Consider the following 21,239-nt stretch of genomic DNA (forward strand, 5'->3'; position numbering starts at 1 on the left):
AAGTGTTGAACTGTTTCTATAGCGCTTTATTGCAATTTACAAATTCCTGCCTCTAAAGAGAACGTTACTGTGTTTGTTTAAAAATCTGTATAACCGGCCTGCGGACCGTTTTATACAGACGATTATCTCAATCATTATAGTGTTATAGCTGATAACGCCGAGTTTCCTCTTTCTCTGAACAAAAAGGAGGTGGTGGCAGTGTGAAGGGTTAATTGCGTAATTAACCTGACCCAGTAACAATCGATTCAGGCAGTTGGTACATCGACTGTGGTCCATTAGCTGGAAAATCGTTGTGCAGGGTGCAGCTGGGTGTGGCATTGTTACGCATGTCTCATCGCGGTTTTAGATCGGCTAGTCCTTCGGTCACGAGTTTGGTTGAGAAGGTCTGGGGTCTGACGCCGCGATCGTGACAGTTCGTGGGCAGTTGTAAATGGGTTAAAGTCTGACATATTAACATTCTGAAGTTGCTTCTCCATATCAATCAATCATATGCTTGAATCTAGTGACTGAACAAATTAGCTAGTTCTTAGGCCCATACTGTTGAAAGTTTTCCTAATAGGAAACTTTTTTTTTTAAGTGCTATTCTTTTGTAACATATGTTTCTACTCTCCAGTTTTACCTGTCATATGGGACCTGCCATTGGTGAGACAACTAGAGGGTCAGAGGTACCTTACAGTTAGACTTTTGCTGGCCAAACACTCTACACTTGCAGTGTATGACTCCAGGCAATTGACAAACAATAATGTTCACATATGAGGTGACCTCTCACAATCCAGCTAAAGTGTCTTTGACACACTAAGCAGGGCTGAATATTGGGGGAAAACGAATCTATCAGCAGCAGCAACCTGTGTAGAATAGCCAGTCCACTGCTAGGTTGTTGCAGAGAAGAACCTTTTGTCCTCTGTAATCTCTCTGCAGAGATTGTATACGAAAAGCTAAAAAACATCTCTGTGCACCACATCCTTAATAAGTGCCGAACAACCAAAATAAATATAGAATTAATGGTGACTTTTTGGGTGCCACTTAGAGTAGTCCAACATACAATAAAACACTGTAAGTATATTTTTATCTACAGCAAAGTGTGACAGAATATATCTGATGTGCATTAAAAACAATATTCCAGATTGTACATTTTCAACTATGTACCCATATATCACTAAAATATTGTATCTGATTCATCTATGTAGTGACGATCTTACAGTACAAAAACATCAAAGAAGTGATATTGAAGGAGTTCAGGGTACTGTTTCGTCAACATGTTTTGTTAGTTTCTTGACCAGCTTCCTCAGGAAGACGTAACATATATAGCATTGTGTGTTAGGTTGGCACGGTGGTATAGGGAACAACCCATAAAAGACTGTAAAGGGTATCACTAATTCCACTTGAAAGCCACCAGACCTGGGGGATACACCACTGCGCTGTGCACTAGGATGAATGCTTCGTAAGCTTACTAGGAGTGTGTGGCCTAAAAGAGCAAAGGAACCTCCCAATAATAGCAATTACCAACTTTGAGACCAGATAAAAGGATCATAGAGTTGATCTCACCACTTGGCAGTCCTCTTTTTACCTAAGGTGGTTTTCCTCTTTAGGAAGGGTGCTTCACTGTTTAGTTGTCTGAGCTGTTCAAATTTACCTGAGGTCTACAGCTTAATTTTGGCAGTCTGTTTGCTCTACCTGAGATTCCTCACAGGGATTAGGCTGCTTCCCCATCCTCTATTTCTAGATGCATTAGTCAGCTCATTTCTCAGACCTATGGTATCAAGGGAAAGGTTCTGCCTTTTCCAGTCAAGACTTAATCCACCAGTTGTGCCATTGCTTCCTGGGCATTTTCAGGCTCACACTTCTGTTGTACGGGCTTTCTGGTCTTCTCTTCACACATTTAGGTAGTTTTACTAGGTAGATTTTCAGGCCTCTGCAGGTGCCAGATTTAGGCAAAAGGTCTTTTAGGCAGCTTTGTAGTGGGGTTCTCTACTATTCTATTTTTGAGTTTTGGATTTGTTGGGCTTGTTTCTGTGTTGCCCCATCCTTACATTAAGTGTTTTGGTCATCCCAAGTAGTCATGAATATGAAGTACTCTGTGTCCTGTGATGTATGAATAACAAATCTTAGGATTTTGGTGTACCTGTAAAATCCTTTCCTTGTAGCACTTCACAGGACATGGGGATCTCTCCCCTCTTTGTGTACTTCATTGCTTTATACAAAAATGAGGCTTAGTGAAACTGGAAGGAGCTATATCTGGGCAGGGAATTAAAGTTCATTCACTTGAAGGTTGCAGCCAAACTCAAGTAGTCTTGAATATTAAGAGCCTAGTGTCTTATGATGGACTCAGAAAAGACATTTATGGGTCTTTTTTTTTTTTTTTTTCTCCAGGTTTCTACGTACCATGACAGCCCTGTTAGATCCTGCACAGATTGAAGAAAGAGACCGGAAGAGGCTGAAGCAGCTGGAACATCAGGTGGGAATCCACCATTCTACACATTTCCACATTCTAGAGGACAGTTCATATTTTTATTCCTGGCCATTCCATTGGGAGAAAATATATATGTAAAACCAAACATTCAAGCTAGCCAGTGCTAGTCCATAAATTATGAAAAAAATGTGATATATATGTATTGCTATGAGGTCTTTTCTAACTGAGTAGGATTGGAGCACTAGGTGGAAAAGTGTGCACATTTCTGCAATTATTTGTACATGGACAGTGCACTCTGAAGATCACTTGGGAGGATGTGTGCAATATCATTGTGGTGAATTGTTATGTCAAGTTGTTTGTTTTCTCACTTGTTTCAAGGACTGAATCACATTTGTTTTGGGCTTTATGGACATTCTGTGATCATTTAATTGTGATAATGTAATCTGTGAAAAGTTTTATCAACAGTTTTGTGTGGTTTGATCACATTGCCTTATTAGTAGGTATGTTAATGTTTTTTCATAATATGATTAGCCATGCACTAAATTTATGTTGATCTATGTTTAACTAAACTGTCAGTTTCCCAACTGAGGGAAATGTATAGCAGTGTACAAATTAGAGCGGTTAGCCTCATCCTTTGCCAGTACAGCCACATTCCAGAAGCCCAGGCATCACCTTTACAAGGCAGCTGAAGACTTTTTTTTTTTTTTTTTTTTTTTTTAATTTAAATATTCATTTTTCATATAAAATACATGTTCCATCACTACTCTCATATAACATACATAACCATCAGTTACATCCCTTTCTATCTTTATTCCCATTACCCCCACCCACCCTGAAACCTACCCCCCCCCCCCCCCCCAGAATAAAACCACCCACTCTGCATTCCTCCATTACACCTTTTCCTAAGTAAGGGGTACTTTCACATATCTCACTCTACTGCTTCATAATATTTCACCTTGGGCATAAAATCTTCCCATTTTCCCCACCTCCTGTAATATAACCCCATCTAGTCCTCTTGCATATAATACAATTTCTCCATCCTGCATATCTGATTTACTCTTTCCACCCATTCCTCTTCTCTTGTCGACGGCACTTATGTGTGATGCACTTCTGGCGTGGTGCCATCTTTATACACCCTAAGTGCTTTTTCTTCATGCAGTACACCTTATAAACTTTTGCCGTGCTCAGTTTCCCATCTCCACGTGATTCCAACAACCTCTCAAACAAATTCCAATCCTTTCTCAATCTCATTGGTTTCGGAAGACTCCCGACAAAGTGTTTTAATTGGTGATATCTCCACTCATCTATCTTAATGAAAAGTTCCCTTTTTGTCCTTTTTCAAATCCTTAAGTGTTCTCAATTCCTGCCATTCCATAATATCCCTCAGTTGAATATCCTCCTTTTTAAACCATTTTCCTGTGCTCTCCTCCCTACCTGGAGGGAAATACTCTGTGTTCCTCAGTGACATTAATTGTGAATTAAAATCCCATTTCATAAGCTTGTGCAGTTTATCCCAAACCTTTAAAACATTTAATGTATAAACACTCGTGGTATCGTTTAATCCTCTATATTGTGCTGGTACCCATATGATTTTACTCAAGTTAACTCCTCTTAATTCATTTTCAATCTGGACTCACCTTTTCCCCTCTGGATTGTGTGTCCAGTCATAAATTCTTGCTAGAACTACTGCTCTATAATACCTCTTAAAATCCGGCACTCCCAATCCTCCCTTCTCTTTATTTCTACTCAACAAATCATAAGATATTCTAGGTTTTTTATTCCTCCATATATATCTTGTCAACATCCTTCCAATCACCCTAAAAAAAACTCCGGAAGCTCAACTGGGATCATCTGGAATCTATATAGGACTTTAGGTACGATCACCATTTTTATCAGATTTATGCGCCCTATCCAAGACGGGTTACCTCCTCCCAATTTCTTTAGTTCCTCCTTAATCTCATTTAAAAGTGAGATATAATTTAATTTATACAAGTTCGTATATGAAGCAGTGAGTTTAACCCCTAGATATTTTATCTCTCTATCTTTCCATATAAAAGGGAATTCTTTTTGTATCTTTTTCTTTTTCACTATTTGGGAGATTTACATTTAAGATCTCAGTTTTTGTTGGGTTGATTTTCAGATTTGATAACTCCCCATAATCCTTTAGGCTCTTCTTTAAATTTGGGAGTGTTATCCTAGGATTCCCCACATAGAACAACAAGTCGTCCGCAAAGGCAGCCAGTTTTATGTTCAATTCCTCCTATCTGTATTCCTTTTATGTCCATGTTTTTCCTAATTGTTGCCAGTAGAGGTTCCAGTGACAATACATACAACAATGGGGACAATGGGCATCCCTGTCTTGTTCCATTTGACATCCCAATAGGTTCCGACCTCTCACCGTTAACCAAAATAATCGCGGAGGGCTCTCTATAGAATTTTGCTATCCACTCTCTCATTCTAACTCCCAATCCTAGAGTCTCCAGAGTGTCCATCATGAAGCTCCAATCTACTCTATCGAATGCCTTTTCAGCATCGATTGAAAGTACCACCGCCGGAGTTTTCCCCTTCCTAGCTTTCTGGATAAGCAATAAAGTTCTCAACCTATTGTCTCTACCCTCCCTCCCTGGTACAAATCCCACCTGGTCCCCATGGATCCATTCTGGCATTAAATCTTTCAACCTATTTGCTAAGACCTTTGCATATAACTTAGTGTCTATGTTCAAAAGTGAGATTGGTCTATAGCTAGAACACTGAGAAGCATCTTTCTCTTCCTTTTGAATAAGCACCACTTGGGCCTGTAAGGATTCTCGCCTCATTTCCATCTACCCACCTAGGGCGTTCATATATTTCTTCAATTTCAGTATTAATTCACTGTATTTTTTATAGTACCTCACAGTATAACCATCTGGGCCTGGGCTTTTCCCCGTCATGGTACTTTTTTAAAGCTATTTTTATTTCCTCCTGCATAATTTCTAAATCAAGGGAATTCAGTTGATCTTCACTTAACTTCGATAGTCCTGCATTTTTTAGATATACCCTTCTTTTTTCTCTACTCGCATTTCCACTTTTATTTACTGAATCCTGGGAAGTAATATTATACAGCTTGCTATAATTTTCTTTAAACACCTTGGCGATCTCTTTAGTAGAATAAATCATTTGTCCCTTTTGGGTTTCTTATTTTTTCTATATAATTCCTGTTTTTCTTTTTTCCTCAAGGCTTTCATTAAATATTTTCCTGGTCTATCTCCCCATCTATACCTCTCACTTGCCATTTTATTAAAAACTCTTCTCCTCTCCTCTTCCATCAGTATCTCTAGTTCTTCTTTCTTTTTTGTTACCTTCTGTCTTATCTCTTTTGTTATTCTATTTTTATGTATCTGCTCCAGGTCAAATATTTCTTTTAACAGCCCAGTAAGTTTCTCTCTTCTTTCTCTTTTCTTTTTTGCCCCGGACGCGATCAATATACCTCTTATGTAGGCCTTATGGGACTCCCATACTGTAGCCACCGACACTTCCCAGTCTCATTCTCCTGAAAAAATCTTTCAATCTCTTCCCTAATCTTCTGATCAATCTCCTGTTCCAGGAGAAGAGCCTCATTCAACTTCCATCCTATACCACCTGTCAACCGCCTCCCCCACCCCATTTTCAATGTAACAGGCACATGATCAGAAAGAGACATTGCCTCTATTTCTACTTTAGCCACCATCTCAATAAGCTGATGGTCAACCAATATATAATCCAATCTCGAGTACATCTCGTGTGCATTAGTCTCTCTTTTCCATGTGTTATTCTCCAAATATCCACCAGTTGGCACTCTTGCATCACCTTCTTTAAGGTTCTCAGAGACCTACCTCCCTCTCGCTGCACAGAAGAGGTCGTATCCAATTGTGGATCCATACAGAAATTCAAGTCCCCTGCCACTATCAAGCGCCCCTTTTTGAAGGCCATCAATTTTTTCAAAACACCTTTCAAATATAACTCCGGGCTCTTATTTGGGCAATAAATATTCGCAATTGTACATTCCATCTCTTGCAATCTACCTCTCAAAAACAAAAATCTCCCCTCAGGATCTATTTCTCTCTCCTCCAGCTCAAGCCTTATGTTTTTTGCAAACACTATTGCTACTCCCTTAGCTCTCTTAATTGGGGAATCTGCGTAGAACCATGTTGGGTAGTTTCTAGAATTCAACTTAATATTTGACTTAATCTCAAGATGTGTCTCCTGCAAAAAGACCACCAAAGTTTCTCTATGTTGCAACTCCTTGAATAGCTTGAATCTTTTCCCAGGACAATTCAACCCATTTACATTATATGTTATAAACTAAGGATTAAGGATCAATATATAGGTTCAATATACAGTCCAGCCACTCTCACTCACCCTCCTTCCTACTGCTTTTTCAGTGAGGCGGTTTCAGCTTTGTTATCCGCTGTTCAGAGTTCTCTCCTGTCTTTATTCCCTCTCTGGGGGGATTCCTCCGGGCCCCGCTCTCTTCCTTTACCCGCTCTCTTTTACAGGTAGCAGGCAGGGTGCTTTTCTTTCAAGCCGGCGTCTCCCCAACTCCTTAGGACGCCAGCCGGCTTTTTCCTTCCCAACACTCCTCCACGGCTGCCACGTGGTCACGCTGCTTCTCTTTGTCGCCTGGCAACCCGACACTCCATCCGGGTTCACCGCTAGGCGACATACGGCTCCTCTTGCATACCCGCACAGGCTTCCCTCCGCCGCCAAGACCCCCTCTCACACGGGTAAGTCGTCGGCGATCATTCACAGCAGCCAACAGGATACCTTTGGGGAAAAGCGAGGGGGGGGGGGGGGAAGGTTAACGGAGAGAGTCTACTCCGCTCTCTCCAACACCGCCATGCTCAGGCCCCTCACACACAAAGTGAAGTGACAAAGGCCTGGCAGCTGAAGACTTAAGCTGACCACAGATGCATCGACATTCATCTGGTTCAGCAGGGACTGGACGAATTTCAATCCATGTGTGGCTGTGCCTGTTTTACATAAATCAATCATTCTTGTTTGTTGAATGGGTTTGTTGGAAATGTTTTCCTGATCAGTGACTGCAGCCACTGATCATTGTATTCTGACAGGGGAGAGTCCAGCTGTCAGAATACAATGTCCCAGCAGGGAGGATTCCTCTATCCACCTTGCTTTCATGGATAGAGGAATCTCTTCCTTTTTTCTCATTCAGGCTGCTGGCTGAACAAAAAAAAAACCACAGATCACCTATGGCCAGATTTAGCCCTCATGCACAGTGGATGTTTTTACAGCTGCTGTTTTTGTCTTTGGCATTTTTTTTCTGCAGCCAGTAAATTCCCCAGCATGTTATCCTATGTGTCCATGCACACATAGACTTTAATTAGCGTTTTTTGGCTGGAAAAAAAACCCAGAACTAGGTTTTTTAGCTGTAAAAACGCTCTAAATGCTGAAAAACGTGGCAAACCAGTTTTTTTTTTTTTTTTTTTAGAAAAAAATTTATTTTTTTGTATAAAAAAAAAAAAAAAACAACAAACGCAGCTAAATGCTAATGCAAAAATGCTAAAAAAAAAACCACTGAAAAACTTGTGTTGTTAACACTACCAGTGTTGTTAAAACACCCAGTGTTCATGGAGCCTTAGTGTGTGCCTACACCAAAACCAAAAAAAAAAAAAAAATATGGCTGCCACTCTGATCTGTTTTATAGTAGAACAGACTTGATCAGGATCTGATCTTGAGGGATGCAGGGTGGAGGAGTCGTGTGGGAAGACAGAGAGAAAGGAAGCTGGGCTCATGAGAGATTTTAAAGGAGGTTTGAAGAGGGAATTGGTGGCATGTGGGTAGGAAAACAGCCTGTACCAGCTGGCTTGTTTCTAATCTGAAGACTAGAGAGCTGACCAGATCAGGGGAGTGTAGGGCCAAATAATAGGTATACGAGGAGAAAAGGGAACAGCAGCAGATTTAGATGAGACAGTAGAGTAGGGAAAATTGGTCATCAGGAGCAGATCATGGCTGAGGGGAGGCATTAGAAGATTATGAATGGTAAGGTGAGGATCAGATACTGAACTGCTGTTCCACCTTGACCCTCCTGTAGACTGGAGCAACAGTTTATAAGGAGTGTTGAAGGACAAATTAGAAACTGTGAGAACATTGGATAGGAAAAACGAGCATAGATGAGGGTCATTGGAAAAAACAGGGAGGAAGAACAAAGTGCATATAGACCAGAGAGACTGAGACTCACCGCATAGGACATCAATGCAGAATCAAGAACATGGTTAAATAACTATTTCTTCAGAGAAGAAGCAGGTAGGAATCTTTATCTTACTGGGATTCGATGTAGTTCTGCTGAATCCATTGTGAAGATCAGCAGGCTGCACTTTCACGTTTATGTTTGCACAAGTTAGATATGTCAGCAATGTGAGGATTTACATTCCCTGCCATCCCACTTACCAGAAAGCTATAGCGGCTCAGGTTGAAGAAAAGCGCAAGAGAAAACAACTGGAAGATGAACAAAGACAGCGGGAGGAGCAAGAGGAAGAGCAGCGGTTGGCAAGAGAACAGGCGCAGTTACAGAAGCAGTACGAGGAGGATATGTATCGACAGAAACAGAAAGAGGTATAAAACTTCACCTATATATGGTAGCATTTTGCTTTATCACAAAGTCTTTCAGAAATTCTCGTATTCTCTAGTACCTTGGGCGGTTACAGTTATTTCACAAGACTTGTGATGTAGACAGCTTCAGTCATAACAAAGAGACAGAGCCTGTAAAACCAATTCCTAGCAGGACTTTTAGAACATGGTCTTTATATAATGCTACACACTTATGGACACTTAGTTTTTATTCACTTCATCATATTTGTGAAATACATTTTGACTAAAATGTATTAGTTTCCAAATTATTAAAAATAGTATTGAGGTTACACTTTGTCAAATAGAATGCAAAATTAATTGGAACATTAGCGTGAAGTATATCTAAACCTAACAAAATTGTAATATTCACTATGTTGTCGAATGTACTGGGATGCCTGCCTTCACACGCACATGCACTTTAATGGCATCCCACTCTTAGTCCGTAGGGTTCAATATTGAGTTGGCCTACTCTTTGCAGCTACAACATCTTCAAGTCTTTTGGGAAGGCTGACCACAAGGTATAGGAGTGTGTCTATGGGAATATTTGACCAATCTTCCAGTAGCGCATTTGTGAGGTCAGGCACTGATGTCGAACAAGAAGGCCTGGGTTGCAGTCCCTGCTGTAATTCATCCCAAAGGTGTTCTGTCGGGTTGAGGTGCAGGCCAGTCAAGTTACTCCACCCCAAACTCGCTCATCCATGTCTTTATGGACCTTGCTTTGTGCACTGGTGCGCAGTCATGTTGGAAGGAAGGGGCCATCCACAAACTGTTCCCACAAAGTTGGGAGCATGAAATTGTCCAAAATGTCTTGGTATGCTGACGCCTTCAAAGTTCCCTTCACTGGAACTAAGGGGCCAAGCCTAACCCCTGAAAAAAAAAATCCACACCATAATCTCCCTCCACCAAACTTTACACTTGGCACAATGCAGTCAGGCAAGTACCGTTCTCCTGGCAAATGCCAAACTCAGACACATCCATCGGATTTCCAGACAGAGAAGCGTGATTTGTCACTCCACAGAACACGTGTTCACTGCTCTAGAGTCCAGTGGCGGCTTGCTTTACACCACTGCACCTGACGCTTTGCATTACACTTGGTGATGTAAGGCTTGGATGCAGCTACTTAGCTAAGGAAACCCATTCCATGAAGCTCACTATGCACTGTTGTGCTAATCTGAAGGCAACATGAAATTTGGAGGTCTTTAGCTATTGACTCTGCAGATAGTTGGCGACTTCTGCACACTGTGCTTCAGCATGCGCTGACCCCGCTCTGTCATTTTACGCAGCCTACCACTTCGTGGCTGAGTTGCAGTTGTTCCCAGTTGCTTCCACTGTGTTATAATACCACTAACGGTTGACTGTGGAATATTTAGTAGCATGGAAATTTCATGTATGGACTAATTGCACAGGCTGCAATCACGGTACCACACTTGGAGTCACCGAGCTCCTGAGAGTGACCCATTCTTTCACAAATGTTTGTAGAAGCAGTCTGCATGCCTAGGTGTTTGATTTTATACACCTGTGGCCATGGAGTTGATTGGAACACTTGAATCCAATGATTTGGAGGGGTGTCCCAATACTTTTGGCAATATAGTGTATTGCAGCTTACAATAGGCCATAGTTGATGCTTTTTAGTTTCCCCCATCAACTCAGTCAATGTTGATGCGGGATTCTCTCCTGCGGAGCTATTGTGTTCTCCCACCTGGAGGCACAGGGAGCCATCCCTGCTGGGAGAACAGCATGATTATTGCTAGCTGTTATAGCTGCTAGCAATAATAGCATATAAAAACTGACATGCTGGCTGTACCCAAGTCGATTGACCTGGGTACAATCAGCCTGCCCATGGATGGTTTCGAATCTTAGCCAGTTCGAACCATCTATGGCTGGCTTAATAGTCCTTTTTTTATGCAGGCTAAGAACATGTACAGCAAAATACCTGTTGATTTTGCAAGAAATAGTGTTCTTGTCACTTCTTATGAGCTATGCTAAAAGCAAAAACAATATTGTTTCCTATGTATAATACTAATCTCCCCACCCCTTATGTAATGGAGTGGTCCTCATAGGACTGTGCTTCCAAGGGACCAGTGGGGATCGATCTGATCTAGTCACTTTGCATGCACTGCTGTAATTACTTGGGTAGGAAACTGACTAATACCCAGGGGCGGACTGACCATAAGGAAACTTGGGCACTGCCGAGGACCCGGGGTCAGTAGGGGGCCCCATGAGATGCCCCTGGTACCTTTTTCATAGGCTTTTTTGAGTTTGGGCAAGGACACAGGGGCCCCATGATCCCCTATTGCCCGGGGGCCCCATGAGTTGTCAGTCCGCCCCTGCTAATACCCATATGCACACTCTCCCACTGCTTCACGCTGACTGCACACTTTGAAAGCTGACACTGCATTGTGGGAACCCAAACTTTTTTTTTCCCTGTTTCATAACTACTAGTCTGAGATGCTGAGAAGTGGCTACACCCGGAAACATACTGAATGTATCATATTTCTAAAGTCATAATACACTTACATGGGCTATTTTAGATGCAGAATCATGTTAAGTGGACTAAACTGTACATAACTTACATCTTCTCTTTTTTTTAATTATTATTTTCATTATTATTATTCTTTGTATCTTTTGTTCTTGAATGACATTTCAATGACAAAGCAGTGGAAAGAGTGAAGTTATAAAATGTTTGTTTACAGGAGGTTTTAAGCTTGAAGACCAGGGAACTCTATCAAAGTATGCAGAGGGCCCAAGAGGAGGCTCAGCGGCTGAAGCAGGAGCAGAGAATGCGTCATTTACTGCAGAAAGGACATGATGTATCCAACCTGCAGAAGAATGCAGCAGGTAATCTTTACTGTTTGTTGTGCCTGACTGCATTCTGTTATAGAATGGGACGTCAGATCTACCAGAAGAATGGATCTATTGTTGGTTTGTCAGGTTAATTTAAAGCAAAGGGAAACTGGCATAAAAGATGCTGAAATGTCAGTGTTGTGACATTACAGACACTACCAGGTTTCCACTGATTGCCCAAAAGCCAGTTGTTAGTGATGAAGAGACTTGACTTTCTCCCTGAACTTCGCTATTGGTCTATCAGTGTTATGGGCAGCCTTGCACAAATGAAAAATCCAGGTGGCTGCGCTCATTTGCTCTACACTTTATGTATTCAAAATGATCCATAAAAGCAGATCAGTGGTACAATAGTACACACAGGGGAAGAGAGAGATGGGTAATGCACGTTTCACACTTGCTATGCTTCTTCCATACCTAAACTGCCCTGTGTGTACTTTTATACCATTAAGCTGCTTTTATGGACCATTTTTGATTAAATAAAGTGTTGCCCAGAAGAACAAGGTAGTACAGCCATCCAGACTTTTCAATAAAGGGATCCTCCTGCGCTGCCAATACCAAAAAAAAATATGAACGTGACCCAACACATGATCAATATGAATATTATTATTATATCAGAGTAAATATATAAATCACGAATACATAAATAATGTACAATAACATGTGAAAAATGCAACAATGACGTGCACAGTTCCAATAAATCTGCGTATCTTCAAAAAAGTGTGACACATCCAGTGACCATTGCAAAGATCAATCCTCCACCAGCTAGCGTGCACGCTTATTTCCAGGCTGCGACCCACAAGCGGTCGTATGGCTTCAAATACACTCCGCTTGCCCTGAGGAAGTCTCGTGATTCATGACGAAACACGTAGGATGGAAGCATGCTGACATCGTTTCCAGCGTGGACGGCAGCTGCCATCTTGGTACACCTCAGTGTAATACACCTGTGTGTTAATAAAGTTTATATGCCTTATGGGTCTGTGGACCCTTGTTCTTATGTGAGTAGGCACTTTGCTGTTTTTCTTATCCAATAAATGTTCTTGCTTACTACACTATGGGAAGTTTTTTGGTTTAATTTTCCATGTGGGGGTCACTTGAGAGGCATTTGTTTGGCCATTTCCATGAGGGGACATCACAACTTCGGTTACACTCATGAGTGTTCACTATTTCTGCCAAGAGGATTGCCCTGATTACAGTAATAACATCGGTTGAGTGTATTTGAAGCCATATGACCCTTTGTGGGTCGCAGCCTGGAGGTGAGTGTGCACGCTAGCTATTGGGGGATTGATCATGGCAGTGGTTGCTGGATGTGTCACAATTGTTTGAAGATACAGATTTATTGGGACTGTGCACATTATTGTTGCATTTTTCACATGGTATTGCACACTATTCATGTATTTGTGATTTATATATTTATTCTGATCTCTTTTGCTCACGCAATATTCATATTGATCACATATTGGGCCACGTTCATGTTTTTTTTTGTTTGTTTATCACATTCATCCATTTCTGATCAATTATGTAATTTTTTTTTCTTACATATGTCACTTATTGATTATTTATAATACACGGGTCAGTTTTCCTTTAGCATCATCATATTTTTTTTTTCCATCCAGACTTTTCATTTGTGCATGTACAGTGGCGTGCTGGGCTAGCACCCCTTCTGCATTTGGAAAGTGGATGTTAATTGCCAGCTTACCTTGAGTAGCAGTAGAAGCTTTTTGGCAGCTGTACTGAACAGTAGTGAGGCACAGGAGGGGGGCAAGAACAGGGTCTTAAGCTGCACTCACTGGCAGTTTTATCTGAGCCCGGATATGGTTCAACCTTTTTGTGTGGTCCGTTTGTGTTTTGTGAGTACTCCAAACTGTTCCTGGGAACAATTAAGTGTACTATGCCTGAGACCATATGGACGAGTTCCAGTACTGTTTGTGTTTGTGTGTAAACCATACCTGTGCACAGAACTCTGTAGATGGCGGAGTACAGAACCAGGGATCAATGTGGGCTTGTTAGCAGAGGTGATGATGTAAGTGTGCCTGGAAACACTTGTGGTCCACTGTGTGTGCAGAACAGCGGGGCGGTGGTAACAGGACAATCGAACCTAGGCACTTCTGTCCTTTGGCCTAGGGTGGCGATGCTCGCTCACTCCCCTGTATCTTTCAAAGGGAACCACGGTTGTCACCCAGGCAGAACATCAGAAACCAGCATTTAGTACATCCCTAACAGGTGGCAAGTGTTGCTGACTTGCTGCAGGACTTCTGTTGGCCTGAAAGGCATAAACCAGATGGACACTGAGCCAGTGGTGCTGCCATTGCCGTTTTCTTAGTGCTTACTGGGATGAGTTTGGAAGGGAGATGAAGTGCACTGTAATTTGATTTCTCTCAATATACTAGCTCTCAGCGATGATGCAAGTATAACTGAAATTGCAACTTTAATGATAGCCTGTAACCCTCACACTGAAAGTTTTCAGTTTGGCCTTTTTTACACTTGCACTTGAGGGGCAACAGCGGGGGTATACATAATGCCGCTAGCATGGCAAAGATTATCCCCGCTGTTGTGTACGGCGGGGTGGTACTACCCATTAAACTTAAAGGGGTGCTCTGCAACTGTGTACTGTACACAAGGTTGCTGCATGCTGGTGTGGATGCAAAAGGTTAAAACAGACAGTGAGGAAGACATATAATGCACTCTAGAGAGAAATCCAACACGAATTGCTCTTAGAAGGCAGCGCGAATGTAAACAAATGTTGAAATAGATGCTTGGCTTTGTATTTTAAAAACTGTAAGAATTGTCTGTTTTTCCGGAGTCAGATGTTTAATTTTACATCCTTCAAAGTAAAGGATAAAATCTTGCTACACTTCTGTTTTCTTTTTTTTTTACACAGACTAGCTACAATTGTTACTGATTTTATTACTGTGTGTATCTCACTTGTAAAGCCTAGTATTTGTACTAGTGTGATTTCCTAGATAATATGTCTAGTGTTCATCTAATCTTTTTTTCAGATGAAGCCATCCATTTGGATCTCAGCCAGGCTGCTACTTGCACCACTGATGTTATACCACAGGGTTCTCGCAGCGAAGCCAACAGTGTTATGTTACCAAGTGTTACAACACTAGTCTCCCCCAGGAGAGACACCGCAGTGCAGACAGGTAGTAGATTTTTTTTTTTTGTACTTTGTAGATGTGAACAACTTGTAGCTTGCTTGTTATGTATATGCAAAACAATGTTTCTTGTCCATTGAGGGACACAGTCCTAACCTTGTGGGTTATACTGTTTCCTATAGGAGGATTGTAAACTGTAGGTCAGCCCAGGTTAACCCTACCTACTGCTAGCATGCCTCAGATTTTTTGCTAGTGCCCTAGAAGGATGGGCATCTTTTCTTTTAGTTCTGCAGGGAGAAGATTAAGCAAATATCTTATTTTTACAGTACAGGACACAAGATGCATATTCATAGGCACTAGGTTATAGTATGGTACCTTCAGGTGATTGGCCACTGGCAAACTTTTAAGGACATGAAGACCCCTTTCGGTGGTATGCCCCCAGGACGGGCGAAGCTTCGACTCTGTATAGGGACTAGCACCATGGATAGTTAAGGCAGGATCACCCTGTTTATTGAACAGTTACTGTAGCCTTGTAACCCTGAATATTATGCATTCATATGTTGTAACCGGAACTGTTTGGAGCTTATTTAGTATATTGTAAACTTATCAAAACTTGATAAAGTTCAAAAACTTAGAGCTTAGGCTCAGGTGGATAACAGAGTGTAAATCAAACCACAAGTCGCACGTTTTACTGCCACTTCTGCCTAGAACCCTTTTATAAGGTACTCAGGCTATTCCTTCTGCCCTTTTGCCACAAGGACTTTGCTACAGGATTTTCCACACTTGGGTTGCTGCATACTCCTTATGGGACATGCATTTTCGTACCCTACATATGGGTACCCCACAGGGGAATACCCTCACCTGGTTTCCTGATGGAAACCAGGCTTCAGCTGAAGAGCTTCAGCAGAAGCTCAGGCAAACGTTCACCCTGCTGAAGGCCCTCACAACACTCAGCCTTATGGTGACAATGCTTTTCTTTCATCAGAGGAGGAAGTAATTTTTAACACTGGTTTCTGTATCCAATTCTAGCTATCTTTGGCACACAACACGTGGCCATCAGTGTCAATGGTTCAAAAACAAAAGGCACCTTCCCCAACCCCACCAACTCTTACCAAATTCAGATCCCAGTATGCCTGCCTTAGAAGAGGTAGACCTATAAGGGAATGAAGAGGACCTGGAGAGGTGGTATTAGAGGAGGCTGTGACGGACGCGGGATCCCTGCCACCAATATGTGACGATCCCACGATCACTGTCACCAATCTGTTACGAACGTGGTGTCACACCCCAGCCCTTCTCACCAAACTCGTGACCGAAGGACTAGCCAATCTAAAACCGCACTGTCACGTGTGTAACAATGCCACACTCGGCTGCACCCTGCACAACGATTTTCCAGCTAATTGGACCACAATCGATGTACTGGCAGCCTGAATGCGATTGTTACTGGGTCAGGTTAATTACGCAATAAACCCTTCACACTGCCATCGCCTCCTTTTTGTACAGAGAAAGAGGAAACTCGGTGATATCAGCTATAACACTATAATGGTTGAGATAATCGCCTGTATAAAACGGTCACCGCAGGCCGGTTATACAGAGGGTTAAAAAAACACAGTAGCGTTCTCTTTAGAGGCAGGAATTCGTAAATTGCAATAAAGAGCTATAGAAACAGTACAACACTTTCAGAAGGAAAGATTTATTACTGAAAAATTAGAAAGGGGTGCAATAAAAATATTTACAGAAAAAGATGTAACTGATATATAAATATACAGAGACCAACAGCACAGCAAATAGATATCAGAGAGAGGTGAAAGGGTTAAGGTACTTGCCAAAGTCCTGGGTTAGCAGATCCAAGTTTCAGAGCAAAAGGGCACGGGTCTCCCCAGGTGGTACTGATGTTAAAATGGGAGACGTCTTCAACTTACACTCTTCGGCCTGACAGCCTATTTTGTAGTCCCCCAGCAGGGGTGTCTCTGAAGTCAAGGACTAATACCCCGTTTAGGGTGTGGAGGTCTGAGGATTGATTAGATATGAATTATGTGAAATGTACAATATATATATATGTAAAAGCGCTGTGTAAATTGACGACGCTATATAAGTACCTGAAATAAATAAATAAATCATGAATATATACATTGAAAGGTTCACGAGATCTACTTTTCAGCTTTCCTATGTATTTGAGACAAGGCGAGTGACCTACCAAAATGTTCGTCTCCTCTTAGCCAATCTAACGATATGTCCAGTTTGTATGCAAGTCTCTCATATTCCAAGATATGAGACATAGGGGAAAAATGGATTTTAACAAAAGTTATCTGGTCGTGTTTCCTTGGAATGTTCTTTGAACTCCGGGGAAAGCTTGCCTTATCTTATACAAGGTGTTAAATTGTACAGGTTCTTTGGACAGCTAGGCCCCGGTTCCCTTGGGGGTCCTATACCTCATAGCCCCCCTGATGGCTCTGGCCTGTGACACTTTTAACACACGCACACACACACACATGCTGCCATATGTCACTGTGCCTCTCAGAGAGGGAGGGGGGGAAGAATGAGGGAATAACATGGATACTCTTAACAAAATGGAGGCTGCGTCCTTCACTGTGTGTACACTGGTTACAGAGGCCACAGCAGATTTCTCACCTCCAGGGTCCTACACCCCATCACATCTAAAAAGGTTTTTGTTATTCCTGAATAAATATAATGTTCAATCTGTGATTATTGGGTAAATCCAGAAGATATTTTCACCCCTCCAAAAATAATTGCCAAGCTCTATCTAGTGCAAAAAGAGTTCCCCACAAAAATAGTGGTCTGGTAGTAGACTCCTCCATCGTAGTTTTGAACAAAGAGTTACTGTACCTAATAAAAGATGCTCTTTTATTTAAAGATTCTGCTGAATAAACAGATGAGACGCTCTTAAAGGCACTCTTTACTTTCACAGGCCCAGTTCTACAACCAGCTATTGCTGCAATTTCTGTCTGCCAAACTGCAACTAACTAGACTAGTGCAATGAACAACCAGTACGATCCTATATTCTAGACCAGCAGTTTAAGTGAGCAATTACCTTCTGTCTTGCTCTTTTATGTGGATGCCCTAGAACAAGTTAGTACATAAATCTCCAGAATGGCTTTGCTTTCTATTTACATGCACAGATTCTTGTGGCTCAAAGACTGTTCAGCTAAGCTGCCTGTAAAAGACTCCTCACACGCATGCCCTTTTGAAGGTGCACGTCTTTTTTTGGTGCGAGGCACTAGACAGAATAGAAAATTATGTCCTCCTTCCACAGCAAAATATTACAACCTTCAGGGGCTTCTACCTCCCCATGGAGTATTTGTTCCAGTATCTCTACAGGACAGGTTCAAGGGGTTTTGTTCAAACCTGTTCATGGTACCAAAACCCAACAAAGGTATTTGTTCTATACCCAAAATAAAATCTCTAAACAAATACCTTCAAAGCCCATCTGTAGATATCCAAGATGCCTATCTGGATATTCCCATTTATCCGGGGCACAGGCCTAGTGCATTACCATAAAAAACGTTTAATAAAAAATAAAGTATGTGTTGTACTCACAAACGACAATATAGTCAAGGCAGATCATAAAGAACAGCTGGGTCAACACCGCGCCGAGTAACAGTCCACAATAGGGAGTATAGACATCCAAAAGGCTGACGCGTTTCGAGGACTTGCCTCTTCCTCAGAGCCAACTGACCAAATGTCTGCTCCCTCTTTTATATGCTCTCTACTAGTTAAACCAAAGGTCACATGGGCCATCCTGGACACTCCCCTGTGCAGGTGGAGAAGTCACAGGGGCAATTGACATAGTGTAAGTAAACACGAAAGGTTTATAAAAATATATAAAAATATATATGTGTATAAATAAAACCATTGAAACTAGTGACAATCATAAAATCATATGAACCATAAGAAGTGTGCACAGTGAAAAATAAATAAGTGGAAAGTTACACATATATATAAAATAAAAATCCTTCCCTGGTGATGCACTGCACTGCTCGCCTTTAAATAAATGGATGGATGGATGAGCAACGCTACGAAGCTGCCTAGTGCTCTGCTTGCCATAGACAACCATGGGACATGGATTTAATATAGAGAGTAGATCTGAAACCCAGCAGAGACACTTATTAATTTATAGAATTGCAGCCTACAGGGTGTGTGCTTATCATTCTAGTATAGTCATATGATGAAACGTAGGCATGTGTGGCAATGTAGTGCACCATGGATGGATATGCATATGCGATACTATATACAAGAACAAAGGAGATAAATCACTAGTAAAACATAAATGTTGATATAAAAGTTACAAAAAACTTCTTAATATGGTTCACAAAGTTTAAATAAAATATTAAATAAGTATTGTTACAATATAGTATAATATCTGGTAAAATTGGTATAGTGTACGGTATATGTATGGAAGCATAAGAAATATAAATATATAGGAAATTAAAGAAAAAATTAAAACATTTTTCTTTAATATCAACATTTATGTTTTACTACTGATTTATCTCCTTTGTTCTTGTATATAGTATCGCATATGCATATCCATCCATGGTGCACTACATTGCCACACATGCCTACGTTTCATCATATGACTATACTAGAATGATAAGCACACACCCTGTAGGCTGCAATTCTATGAATTAATAAGTGTCTCTGCTGGGTTTCAGATCTACTCTCTATATTAAATCCATGTCCCATGGTTGTCTATGGCAAGCAGAGCACTAGGCAGCTTCGTAGCGTTGCTCATCCATCCATCCATTTATTTAAAGGCGAGCAGTGCAGTGCATCACCAGGGAAGGATTTTTATTTTATATATATGTGTAACTTTCCACTTATTTATTTTTCACTGTGCACACTTCTTATGGTTCATATGATTTTATGATTGTCACTAGTTTCAATGGTTTTATTTATACACATATATATTTATATATATTTTTATAAACCTTTCGTGTTTACTTACACTATGTCAATTGCCCCTGTGACTCCTCCACCTGCACAGGGGAGTGTCCAGGATGGCCCATGTGATCTTTGGTTTAACTAGTAGTGAGCATATAAAAGAGAGAGCAGACATTTGGTCAGTTGGCTCTGAGGAAGAGGCAAGTCCTCGAAATGCATCAGACTTTTGGATGTCTATACTCCCTATTGAGGACTGTTACTCAGCGCGGTGTTGACCCAGCTGTTCTTTATGATGTGCCTTGACTATATTGTCGTTTGTGAGTACAACACATACTTTATTTTTTTTTATTAAACATTTTTTATGGTAATGCACTAGGCCTGTGCGCCCTCTGTTTTTTCTTTCCTCATTCAGTATATTTGGATTTCCCCGGTCCATTTGAGGGCAGCAAGGTGTGCATGTTCCAGGACATTCCTTATGTGGTTGTAGCCTGCATCGAGTCCATCCCCAAGCGCAGGAGCATTTGTGTTTGCTGGTTCTTTATTCCCATTTATCCACCTCACCCGCATTTTGCATTAGAAGACAAGCACTTCCATTTTGTCACACTGCCATTTGCCTTTCCTCTGCCCTCAGAGTATTCCAAAAAAGGTCCTTGCACCAGTTCTTGCCCTTCTAAGTACTCTGAGCATCCAGTTAACATGTTATCTAGACCACCTTTGAAGGAATACTCTCCCTACCGGCTATCTGCAAAAGTGCTTCAGGGGGTATGCCAAGAATGACAGAGGAAGCCTGTACCTTTAACCACTTGGCAACCGCGCTATAGCCAAATGATCAGTGCCTAGCAGTGCCACCCACCTGTGCCCATCAGTGCCACCTATCAGTTCCGCCTAGCAGTGCTGCCCATCAGTGCCCATCATTGCTGCATATCAGTGCATCATCAGAATTTGGGAGTAATTCACCTCATTATGGTAACCCCTGACATTTTTGTCTCTAATGCTTCTCAGCACAAGCATTTTAAAATTGGTGGGTTTTCCCTTCTATCTAGGCTTAGTTTCAGAGGGATGAGGTAGCTATGTTGCACTTCCCAGATGTATTTCTGCCCTGCTGTTTTGCTGAGAACACAAGCAGTATATATTGCTGCATTCCAGTACCCATATTCTACAGAGACACAGCCACAGGAACTCAGTCAGCACCTGGGTTATAGTGATGCCTTTTCTGGGACATTCAAAACCCCATCCATTTTGCACTTCTGACTTGTGATCATCCCACTGGGGATCCCCTCATGAGGCATCACTGGAATGGGGAGATATCTGTTGATGTTTGCACCACTCTGAATCTAAAAAGTCCCGGACCTCTGCCATTTCAAAAAGGGGTACAAATAGAATTTGTTTCT

The 21,239-nt window shown here is 41.5% G+C and overlaps 1 protein-coding gene across 1 annotated transcript in view; it reads left to right on the forward strand.

The window, feature by feature from the left end:
• The window catches only part of CCDC66 (coiled-coil domain containing 66), an 83,234-nt gene that overhangs the window by 35,692 nt on the left and 26,303 nt on the right, over positions 1-21,239 (forward strand). The window contains exons 11-14 of the mRNA XM_089681888.1: positions 2,371-2,455; positions 8,837-8,998; positions 11,707-11,851; positions 14,854-15,000. Coding sequence (XP_089538014.1) covers positions 2,371-2,455; positions 8,837-8,998; positions 11,707-11,851; positions 14,854-15,000 — 539 coding nt within the window. The remainder of the gene's footprint in view (positions 1-2,370; positions 2,456-8,836; positions 8,999-11,706; positions 11,852-14,853; positions 15,001-21,239) is intronic.

The sequence above is a fragment of the Staurois parvus genome, unplaced genomic scaffold, assembly GCF_062004578.1.
Source record: "Staurois parvus isolate SC_StPar_1 unplaced genomic scaffold, SC_StPar_1.0 ptg000282l, whole genome shotgun sequence".
Classification (NCBI taxonomy): Eukaryota; Metazoa; Chordata; class Amphibia; order Anura; family Ranidae; genus Staurois; species Staurois parvus.